The sequence below is a fragment of the Cololabis saira genome, chromosome 15 (assembly GCF_033807715.1).
Source record: "Cololabis saira isolate AMF1-May2022 chromosome 15, fColSai1.1, whole genome shotgun sequence".
NCBI lineage: Eukaryota > Metazoa > Chordata > Actinopteri > Beloniformes > Belonidae > Cololabis > Cololabis saira.
The window spans coordinates 43,730,424-43,742,159 of NC_084601.1; the positions used below are offsets into that span (position 1 = coordinate 43,730,424).

General features: G+C 43.8%; 1 protein-coding gene across 1 annotated transcript; it reads left to right on the forward strand.

Annotated features, from left to right (window-relative positions):
• The first annotated feature begins 6,299 nt into the window (after positions 1-6,299).
• LOC133460967 (TRIO and F-actin-binding protein-like) lies at positions 6,300-7,190 on the forward strand. The gene has a single exon (XM_061741677.1). It carries the CDS (start codon positions 6,300-6,302, stop codon positions 7,188-7,190), a length of 891 nt encoding a protein of 296 aa, XP_061597661.1.
• The last annotated feature ends 4,546 nt before the right edge of the window (positions 7,191-11,736 follow it).

The following is an 11,736-nucleotide window of genomic DNA, read 5'->3' on the forward strand; positions in this document are numbered from 1 at the left end:
AGATTAAAGCATCAAACTCTCTCAAACCAGGATTATTTTTCATTTCATTTCATTTCATTTCATTTATTCCATTCATGGTATATCTTCTTACAATGTTGTACATAATTCCAAGAAGTACACATTATCACCATGACGAAAAGGAGCAGGAAGAAGAAAACTTATGTTACCTGCCCCTCTCTGTAAATACAATTACATTTACTTGCTGAACACCAATCTATCTATACATATATAAACAAGAAAACAAACAAAAATACCACTCTTCTATCTATTTTTTTCTCTTTCTCTTTCTTCTTTTTTGTAGGCACTTATCTTCTCTTTTTTAAACATTTTCTTAAGCTGATACAAACTTGTGCAGCTTTTCAGTTCCTTGCTTTGTCTATGCCATATTTTTACACCTGTAACAGAAATACACATTAGTTTTATGTTTAGCCTTGCAAAAGTATGTTTGAAATCAAATTTATGTCTGTTGTCCTCGTCCTACAATCTGAACACATTTTGTAACTGTTCTGGTAACGATCTATTTTTTGCTTTAAACATTATTTTTAAGGTTTGAAGTTCAATTATATCCACTATTTTCAATAAACCTGCCAAAATAAATAATCTGTTTGCTGGTTCTCTGAAGCCGACCCTGTGAATGACTCTCACTGCTCTTTTCTGCAGCACAAACAGAGGAGAGATGTTACTTACATAAGTATTACCCCACACTTCAACACAATAATTTAGATATGGCAAAATAAATGTACAATACAGAGTTCTTAGTGTGTTAGTATTCAAAATAAACTTAACCTTATTCAAAATATATATACTCTTCTTTATTATTAAAGTATCACTGGAGGATAAATGAGTGAAAAATAAAAATAAAATATAAAACATGCTGTAAGATGCAAATAATGATTAAAAGAAGGAGTTATTTCAGTCTGTGGGCGACGGTCAATAATAATTAAATGTTGTTTAAATATTGATTTGGTTCCAAAATGTTTTTAATTTGATTTTATTTATAGATAGACATTGTTTGATGTTCCATTTTTCTAAATCAAAGGACCAGAGTTTTAATTATTTCTCCCTAACGGTGATTCTGTTTACCATCGTACCATCGTCTGCAGATCCGACCCGTGACCCGGTGTTTCTGTGAAAGCTCTGATCTCCTAATGTATCACATAACATGAGAACATGTGACCTCTGACCCCTTACCCATAATCCCCCTGACCCGTTACCCATAATCCCCTCTGTTAGGTAAGACTCGGGGAGTTGTGTAACTTCCCCAAGAGAGATATTTAAAGCTGCAGCTCTGGAGGCATGAATGAATGAATGAATGAATGAATGAATGAATGAATGAATGAATGAATGAATGAATGAATGAATGAATGATGAATGAATGAATGAATGAATGAATGAATGTATGAACGAATGAATGAATGAATGAATGAATGAATTAATTAATGAATGAATGAATGAATGAATGAATGAATGTATGAACGAATGAATGAATGAATGAACACTGTTGAGTAAGGTCTGATTTATTTTTTTAACACAACCATTCAAACAGACAAAAGTACAAAAGAATCATCTTCAGGCAAATTAAATCAATAAAATAATAAAATAAATGAAAATTAATAAAAAATAGCTTAAATTAAAAAAAGCCTTTGTACTTTTCTTTTTTAACCAGCAGAACTAGAACAAACATGAACTCATAGAAACTCTGTGTGTGTTTGAGTCTGTGTAAATGTGACAAAACATGCAAAAACTAACATTTCTCCCAAAGAATCACCCAGTGATGTCATGAGATTGACGCGTACGTGGATAAAAGGGATAAAAGAAAAGTAACAGCTCAACGTAGCCTAATGTAGCGGAGTAAGAGGAACAGTTTCTTCTTCACAAATCTACTCAAGTAAAAGTAAAAAGTATAGTGATTCAAAACTACTCCTAAAAGTACAACATTTCACAAACCTTACTCAAGTAAATGTAACGGAGTAAATGTAACTCGTTACTACCAACTCTGACACACACACACACACACACACACACACACACACACACACACACACACACACACACACACACACACACACACACACACACACACACACACACACACACACACACACACACACACAGATAATCTGGGAAGTCTCAGCGTGATGTAATGACCCTCCACTTCTGACCTGAGAGCCGCCTGGAACCAGAACTATTCTGGTGCGTTTGTGTTTCCGTCCCACTTTAGTCCTGGACAGCTGCCCGTCCTCTTACTCTCACCGGGGGACGAGCTGCCCGTCCTCTTACTCTCACCGGGGGACGAGTTACGTGAGAGGAAGAACCAGGACCAGATGTTTAAAGATGTTTAAAGTTAGAAAACATGAAAACACTTATGGAGCTGACCAGGAACTACAACTGAAAGAGTTTACGGAGCAAAGTGATCGTTGTCTTTTAGATAAAGAGGCACAAACTTTTCACAGCTATAACAACTTTTTATCATAGTAAATATTCTTAATTTTGGTTTGGTTTGGTTATAATGTAAACATAACAGAGCTTATAGAACTGAAACTGGAACTGAGACGCCAGCGTGGGCGGTTTTTAGCTCCTATGTTAGCTAGCTCTCATATTAGCTTCCACATTAGCTCCCACATTAGTGTCCACATTAGCTCCCACATTAGCTCCCACATTAATGTCCATGTTACCTCCGATGTTTACTGCGATGTTAACTCCTATGTTAGCTCCCATGTTAGTGCTCACATTAGCTCCCACATTAGCTCCCACATTAGTGTCCACGTTAGCTCCCACGTTAGCTCCAACGTTCCCATGTTAGTGTAAAAGAGTAGATCCATTCAGGTGAGATCGCTAACAGCCATTTATTATTATGTAAACCTGCACTCTGTGAACGGAGAGCTCTGCCAGGAACATAAGGCACTATCAGGTCTTGTAAATAATGCGGAGCTAAGCCGTTTTGGGCTTTATATGCAAGTAATAAAATTTTAAATTGGATTCTGAATTTTACATGTACATACACATACACATATATACATATATATATATATATATATATATATATATATGTATATATATATATATATATATATATATATATATATATATATATATATATATATATATATATATATATGCAGCAGCACGAGTACTGACAGGAATCAGCAGGAGAGACCACGTCTCTCCAGTGTTAGCGTCGCTCCATTGGTTACCCGTAAAATTCAGAATCCAATTTAAAATTGTATTACTTGCATATAAAGCCCAAAACGGTTTAGCTCCGCATTATTTGTAAGACCTGATAGTGCCTTATGTTCCTGGCAGAGCTCTCCGCTCTCAGAGTGCAGGTTTACTCGTAGTTCCTAGAGTATCTAAATGTAGATTTGGAGGGCGGGCGTTCTGCTATCAGGCACCATTACTATGGAACCAACTTCCAATCTGGGTTAAGGAGGCTGACACCACCTCCACCTTTAAAACTAAACTTAAAACCTTTCTGTTTAGTAAAGCCTATAGTTAGTGTTTAGTAAACCTCTAGCTGGTGTTGGTAAATCTCTAGGTAGTGTAAACTCTAGTGTGTTAGAGTCAGTAGTCATAGTTGCAGCTATAGAACAAGACTATAATAGTTAGTCTCAAATATAGCTTGGTGGTAGATATGCTGCTATAGGCTTATGCTGCAGGGGGGACCGACATGATCCGCTGGGCGGTGCCTCTCACACTTCTTCTCCTCTCCTCTTCCCTTCCTCTCTTCTCCATTTCCATTTTTATTATTATAAATATCTCATAGCTATCATTTTTGTCCATCGTTCCTGTAGTTTCTTGTGCCAGCCCCCCTTTTTTATCTTTTGTGCATGTTTGCAGGCCGGAGCCTCAGGAGCTGCGTTCTGGCCTGTGTTCCCGGTCCCCCTCCCCCCCCCCTCCTCTGGTCATCCCGTTGCTGCTTCCACATGCCTGCATGCATGTTTTCTTTTCTTTTCACTGCTGTTTCATGTTGGAAATAAAATTTCAATTTCAATTTCAATGAGGATTTCTTGACAGGGAAAGGCCACTCAAGGTCGTGGTACGAGTCCTTTCCTCTCCAACGTTCTAGACCTGGACGTTCCGTCCTGCAGATTACTGATTACTGATTACTGATTACTGATTACTAGTCCTGGTCAGATCATTAATGTCATTAGTTAGATCGTCACTCGTTTGTAGGGACTCTCGTACGACGCTGGGTTATTTAACTGGGTTATTTAACTGGGTTATTTTACTGGGTTATTTTGCGGTGGTTAATTTACGGTGGTTATTTTACGGTGATCCTCAGCGACGGTGCCAGCGGTGACTCAACACTTCCCAGGAGGATCCAGGATAAGACGACTAAACCTCCTGACTGTTCTATATTTACAGAGATAAGAAGCTCCACCGTGTCTGGAGAGGAGAGCAGCTAGAACCAAGTGCTAGCTGCTACTGTAGCTGCTGCTGGGGTTAAACCTGCTGGGGTTAAACCTGCTGGGGTTAAACCTGCTGGGGTTAAACCTGCTGGGGTTAAACTGCTGGACTGACCCAGTGTTCAGACAGACTGATCTCAACCCCCCATCACCCGGTCACCTGGTCACCTGGTCACCTGGTCCAGGTCCGTCTCAGTGTTGGATGTCTCTGGTCTCCTGTTTGGATAATGTGGTGGAAATCTGAAAATAAAGACTGACAAAATAACAAAATGGTCTTTATGTCATTTAAAGGGACCTATTATGGATCTAATACCTATTTTAAACAGGCCTTGAATGTCTTAAAAACAAGCTTTTGATTGTTTTTGCTAAATAAATTAGAAATTCAGCCTCTGATCCATGTCTTTATCTTCCCATTCTCTAACCTCATTATCTATGCAGGATTCTGAGTGGGCGGGGCTATGATAATGAGGCTCTGTGCTGATTGGCTGCTTGAATGACGTGTAGCAGGGGAGGAGAATAAGCCTCGCTCCGGGGAGAAGAGCAGCCGGCTACATGTCCCATGCCAGGGAGCTTCTGCGACAAAATAAAATCCATTGCTTTATTTTTTCTGTATTGACTGTCCTAACTGGCCGCGAGTTTAGCGGTTTTAGCGGGGACAGAGAGCGTCCGATGTCACACGTGATAGTCGGACGCTCGAATTCAGTTACACGTTGTAAACGGATCTTAGACCCCGTCCACACGTAGCCGGGTATTTTTAAAACCGAATATTTCCCCCCTCCGTTTATAAAATAATTTGTATCCACATTACATCATTTAAAAAAAAAACACACACATAACCGAAGATCTGCGTTTTCGACCACATTCTAAGCATTCTAAACCTGTAGATCATCTGCGGCTCCCGGGGAAGCTGCGTCTCCGCGGCGCAGCTTCACCGGCAGGCGGGTCTGCTTCTTGGTTAACGAGCCCCCGTGTCCCGCCACGGAGCTGCCGCGTTATCGACGCAGCCCTACGCCGTAGGGTACGGCGTAGGGCTGCGTCGGTGTAACGCAGCAAACGGTGGTCAAGAGCAGAGACCATTTATTTAATAAATAGCTTGGAGCATGGTGGATCATCTGTAGTTCTGTAGTAAGTAAGTAAGGTAAGTGTCGATGCAAAATCTCATTTCTACTCTCCCTCGCTGTGGAAACAGCCACCGCTGCTGAACAATGGAGGAGCTCCAGCCGGCGGAGAGAGCTGGTTGTGGGCGTGGTTTCAGAAGTGGAGGCCGAACCTCTGGAAATCTGCTCCTGTCGTGACTCACGACAGGAGCAGATTCTAATCGGCTCAAAAAAATCACGTGACACTGGGGGACTCTGTAAGGCGGGGGTCAGAGACCTTGCAGAAATTCATGGTATTTTGTCTCCTCTGTGCTGGCAGGGTGAGGGGAGACCACTTTATATATGTTAAAACAAGAAAAACTTGTTTTTCACAATAGGTCCTCCTTTAATGAAACCCTTGCAAGGTATGATGTTGATTTTGCTCCAAATCAAATGTACAGCACCTAAGATAATACAGTTACTTAATGTAAACACCCCAAAATTACTATAGGAATCTCTACAGGTTAATGTCCAAAATAGATAACTCAGTCTCTTCTGATTTCCAAACGGGTGGCAGATCTCTCTCTCAATGGGAGTGGGTGAGGGACGGTAACCGCCGCTAGGCTGAAATGAGAGAAACACGGAAACACAACGGACACACAAGCCTTTGGAATCTGTAAGAGAAAAAACAAACACACAGACATGAGAACAGGCAGAGACACAAACAACAACCAGTCCAGGTCCAAAACTAAATCAGGACTAGGATACTGAGATTATCTGTCCCTGAAACTGTGGAGTGAGTGTGTAGGTGAGTTAGATGAGAGGGAACCCCCCAACAAGGAGACGAGAGGGAACACCCCAACAAGGAGACGAGAGGGAACGTCCCAACAAGGAGACGAGAGGGAACGCCCCAACAAGGAGACGAGAGGGAACGCCCCAACAAGGAGACGAGAGGGAACGTCCCAACAAGGAGACGAGAGGGAACGTCCCAACAAGGAGACGAGAGGGAACCCCCCAACAAGGAGACGAGAGGGAACGTCCCAACAAGGAGACGAGAGGGAACGCCCCAACAAGGAGACGAGAGGGAACACCCCAACAAGGAGACGAGAGGGAACACCCCAACAAGGAGACGAGAGGGAACGTCCCAACAAGGAGACGAGAGGGAACGCCCCAACAAGGAGACGAGAGGGAACGTCCCAACAAGGAGACGAGAGGGAACGTCCCAACAAGGAGACGAGAGGGAACGTCCCAACAAGGAGACGAGAGGGAACGCCCCAACAAGGAGACGAGAGGGAACGTCCCAACAAGGAGACGAGAGGGAACGTCCCAACAAGGAGACGAGAGGGAACACCCCAACAAGGAGACGAGAGGGAACGTCCCAACAAGGAGACGAGAGGGAACGTCCCAACAAGGAGACGAGAGGGAACGTCCCAACAAGGAGACGAGAGGGAACGTCCCAACAAGGAGACGAGAGGGAACGTCCCAACAAGGAGACGAGAGGGAACGTCCCAACAAGGAGACGAGAGGGAACACCCCAACAAGGAGACGAGAGGGAACGTCCCAACAAGGAGACGAGAGGGAACGTCCCAACAAGGAGACGAGAGGGAACGTCCCAACAAGGAGACGAGAGGGAACGTCCCAACAAGGAGACACCCAGATAGACCCGGCAGCAGAGACCCATGTTTCGACAACGGGCACCCATAACTAGCTTCACTCTAACTTAGCTTCCATTATTAGGGCCCGAGCACTGACAGTGCGAAGTCCCTGTTGTATCTGTAGGAATTTTTCTAGTTTTTGTTTTTATCCTCGTTTTTTCTTCCGACTAAATGAGGGCCTTTTTTCCCCTAAACGTGCCCCAAAAGTCACCAAATGTTGCACCAAGCCAGGCCTGGTGATAAATGTGATATTTCATGGTTTGCATTAATGGGCGTGGCCTAACGGCTCAACAGCGCCCCCTAGAAAACTTTGTTCCTCAAGCCCCACAATACGGTTTGACGTACATGCACGAAAATCGGTACACACCTGTATCATGTCACAACTTAAAGAAAAGTCTCTTGGCGCCATGGCCCAAACCCAACAGGAAGTCGGCCATTTTCAATTAATCGTGTAATTTTGGCACAATTTATGCCATTCCTTCAGCAATTAATACGACCCGAACCGTAACGTGCACCCAGGTGTGTTATACATCAAAACGCGACAACGCGCATTACTTTTCTCAGTCAAAAGCGCTACCGTGGCAACGCTAGACGCCAAAAGTCGCGTCCCTCCTTCATCTGATTGGTCCACATTTGATAGTTCCTACTTTCTGCCATAACTTTTGAATGGTTTGACATAAAGAGTCATGGTGGTGTCATCGGTCTTAGTTTTGAATCCTTGACCTTTATTGGTGAATATTGCACGCGCGAGGGCCCGTTCATCGCTGCTTGCAGCTTTAATGTTAATATACGAGTCTGAGGGTGGGCCCCCACCTGAGCTTTTGAAGTACAGTAGTCGAAATGTCGAGAAAAAAGTCGAAATGTCAAGAAAAAAGTCGAAATGTTGAGAAAAAAGTCGAAATGTCAAGAAAAAAAGTCAAAATGTCGAGAAAAAAAGTCGAAATGTAAAGAAAAAAATCAAAATGTCGAGATTAATGTTGAAACACAATTTCGAGAAAAAAGTCGAAATTGTCAAGAAAAAAGTCGAAATGTCGAGAAAAAAAGTCAAAATGTCGAGAAAAAAAGTCGAAATGTCGAGAAAAAAGTCGACATGTCAAAAAAAAATTGAGAAAAAAGTAGAAAAAAAAGTCAAAATTGTCAAGAAAAAAGTCGAAATTGTGAGGGAAAAGTCGAAATGTCAAGAAAAAAAGTCGAATGGTTTGTTATAGAGAGTCGTGGGTGGTGTCATCCACTAAATGTCCAGTCCTGAAGAATCTACCTGAAGTCCTACAAGCCTCCACTGCAGCCTGAACCTGCACAAGGGTGGAGGACCGTTCATCCGTTCATCCGTTCATCGCTACTGCAGCTTTAATTCCTCTTTACTTCCCCATAATGATGGAGGGATGAAATGATCTTAACCTACTTTCTCCTCATTCCTCTCCTTCCCTCCATCCTTCACATCTCCAGTCTGTCTGCATTCAGGCTTTTATTCATATTTAATCTCAGTTATGATTGCGTAGCTTCAGAGAGTAAAACAGTGGAAGGAAAACACCAGCGTGGGGACAACGAGCTTTTGTTCCTGGTCCGAGTCGTGAACAATGAAGCCAAAGATTCAGTCACATGTGGCTCCTCCGTCTGAACCTCCTGTGATCTAAATCACATGAAACTGTGATGAAACTGTGATCTGCTCCGGGCCGGCGTCCCGGCAGCACCGGCTGTAACCCGAGCCCTAACCCGAGCCCTAACTCTGCACGGTTCCCACGAGGTTCCCACGAGCCGCCGCCGCTGCAGGTGAAGGTGAAGAGGTGAAGATGAAGGTGGAGAGAGGCCGAGCAAATATGATGGTTGGCAGCGACGCCTCGGATCAGAACTACGTTCCTGGGAGAGTTCACCGAGGACGTTTAAGTTGAAGTTTATGTTTGTTTAGACGGGACAATGAGTGCGTTTACATGGGAAGTTTAATTCCTCTTTAGTTCAGAATTCAAATTAAATCCGATTTAAAATGAGTAGAAATTACCATGTTAGCGGCTCGGTTAGCGATCCCGTTAGCGGCTCGGTTAGCGGCCCCGTTAGCGGTTCAGTTAGCGATCCCGTTAGTGATCCCGTTAGCAGTCCCGTTAGCGGTTCCGTTAGCGGTTCTGTTAGCGGTCCCGTTAGCGGCTCGGTTAGAGATCCCGTTAGCGGCTCGGTTAGCGGTCCCGTTAGCGGTCTCGTTAGCGGTCCAGTTAGCGGTTCAGTTAGTTAGTGGTTCTGTTAGCCTATTACCTATTTTCTTTAATAACTTTTGAATGGTTTGACATAGAGAGTCATGGGTGGTGTCATTGGACTCGGTATTGAGTCCTTCACCTTTATTGCTTGTAAAATGTACACAAATGTGCAGCAGCCCGCCGTGGCACTCTCGAAATTTCTGCGAGGAAATTGTCTAGTTGTTATTATTATTATTATGATTTTTTTTTTAATTATTATTATTATTATTATTATTATTATTATTATTATTATTATTATTATTATTATTATTATTACTATTATTATTATTTTGTGTAGCGTCATGATACTTCATTTGTTCTTTTTGTATATTTTATTCTGTTAAAAGGTGGTAAGATAAGCTTTGTGCTTCAAGCCCAGACCTTTTCGGTCAAATAATCACAATGTTGACCAGGGAAAAACCAGGGAAATATTAACTAACTAACTCCTCCAGTAGCCAGGATTTAAATTGTTTGGTGAAAGAGGTCAGAGTGGGAGGTTTATGTATCGTTGGTGTTGCGTGAGACTGCAGGTTCTGAGATGTAGATGTAGATGTAGATGTAGATGTAGATGTAGGTTTACGGTCCTGGAGCTCCAGGCTAACGAAGATCCAGGCTAACGGAGCCATCAGCGCCTCGGAGAGGCGTGAGAGAGAGTGTGTGTGTGTGTATATGTGTGTGTATATATGTGTGTCCTCCCCTCAGGTGGTTTCCGTCTCATAGAAACCGGTTCCCCCCAGGACTCTCTCAGGCTCCGTAACCAAACACCTGCTTTTGTTTATCCGGAGGTTCCAGGTGGATGAAAGGAGATCCGGGGGGGGTTAGGTGAGGAGGGGGGGGTTAGGTGGTGGTGAGGCAGGTGAGGGGGGGGCAGGAGATGCAGGTGAAGCAGGTGCGTCACTGATCTGATTTCTGCCTCCATGCTCCTGCTCTCAGAGCCGCCAGGTGACACGAGGAAACTGCTGGAATCACCGACCTGGAAATCACGACCTGCTGCAGCATCCAGGAAGAAGAGGAGGGAGACATCTTCCTCCTTCTTCCTCCTCCCTCGTCCCGACGCTCTGCAGCAGGACGGATATATTCGGATGAGAGGACATGAAGACGGGAAAGAAGTCCTTCCTGGGTAGGTGCTGCTTCATCCATGAGGTGGGGGGATGTTCACCTGGGGGGGGGTATTCAAGCTGGGTTCATTTCCTTGTTCCAACAGTGTTGTATGAGCTCTACATCACCTGTAGGGGGGGGGAGGGGGGTAACATGCAGTTCCTCTACCGGCCACCAGGGTCAGTCAAACAGATTTATAATCATTTATAATATCTTGTTTGCGTCTCAGGACGATCGATAACGTCCTGTCACATTCATTCGTCCAGTCGTCACGGGTTACGAGAGCAGAGGAGGTCATGAACAGAGGAACAGGAAGTGACCTCACTAATGGAAGTCACCGCGGCCGCTGATTCGTTACCCACCTTATTACCCAGCATCCCTCCTGGTTTATTACCCAGCAGCCCTGCTGCCCGACGGTCGCTTCATGAGTGACATTTTAGTTCTAGTGTGAGTTTTGCTTCACTCACACGCGGCGGATGCTACCGCTAAAGCTTTCACAAAGCTTAATAATTCATAATTCATTTTTATTTTAAGATTTAATTCCTTTTTCCGCAGGAAAACTAAGGTTTATAGTTTACAACTTGTATCAACTCTAAGAGAGTGACATGTCTGCTGTTTCTGTGTTGCTGCACATGTTCTACATAATTATTACCACAGGAAAGATTAAGCTAGTAGCTACACTTACTCTTTGTAAACTTAGTCCAAGTCGTCTCTAGGGGGTGAAATCTTGCACATCAGTCTTCAATAAAACAGTCAATTCATGATACTTTCTCATCTCCTAATTTTAATACCTAATAATATAATGTCAGTGTTGTACATGAGATTATTGACGAATTTATGGATTTCACGCTGTGATCGGTGATCGGCTCTCAAAATCCTGATGGTGCATCTCTGTAACCACGGTAACGGCCTCGCTATCCGGACAATACGGCCTCAGATGAACAAAGAGAACATTCTGGATAAAATGGTAAAAGCTGAGAGAAGTTAAAGTCCCGGATGTTCCAAAGTAAAGCCCGTCCAGGTTCTGATCCACATCCAGGCTCCTCGGGGAAACGTTGACCTGACGCTCTGCGTCACGACTGGAGCAGCCGTCAATCAAAGCCTGGGCTGTTACGACGTCTGAGCCGGCGGGTTAGCAGAGCCGTCAGAACTGGGTCAGGGAGGAAACCGGCTCTGCAGAATTCCTGCTGGAACCCGCAGGACTTTCCTGGGTGAGACGCCGGCCGGGCCTGGAGGCCTAAAGAGGCCTAGAGCCGCGTCTGCTCTGAACCGAGGG

Excerpts from the sequence above, each read along its gene's own strand:
- LOC133460967 (XM_061741677.1), top strand. The coding sequence starts at position 6,300 with ATGAGAGGGAACCCCCCAACAAGGAGACGAGAGGGAACACCCCAACAA.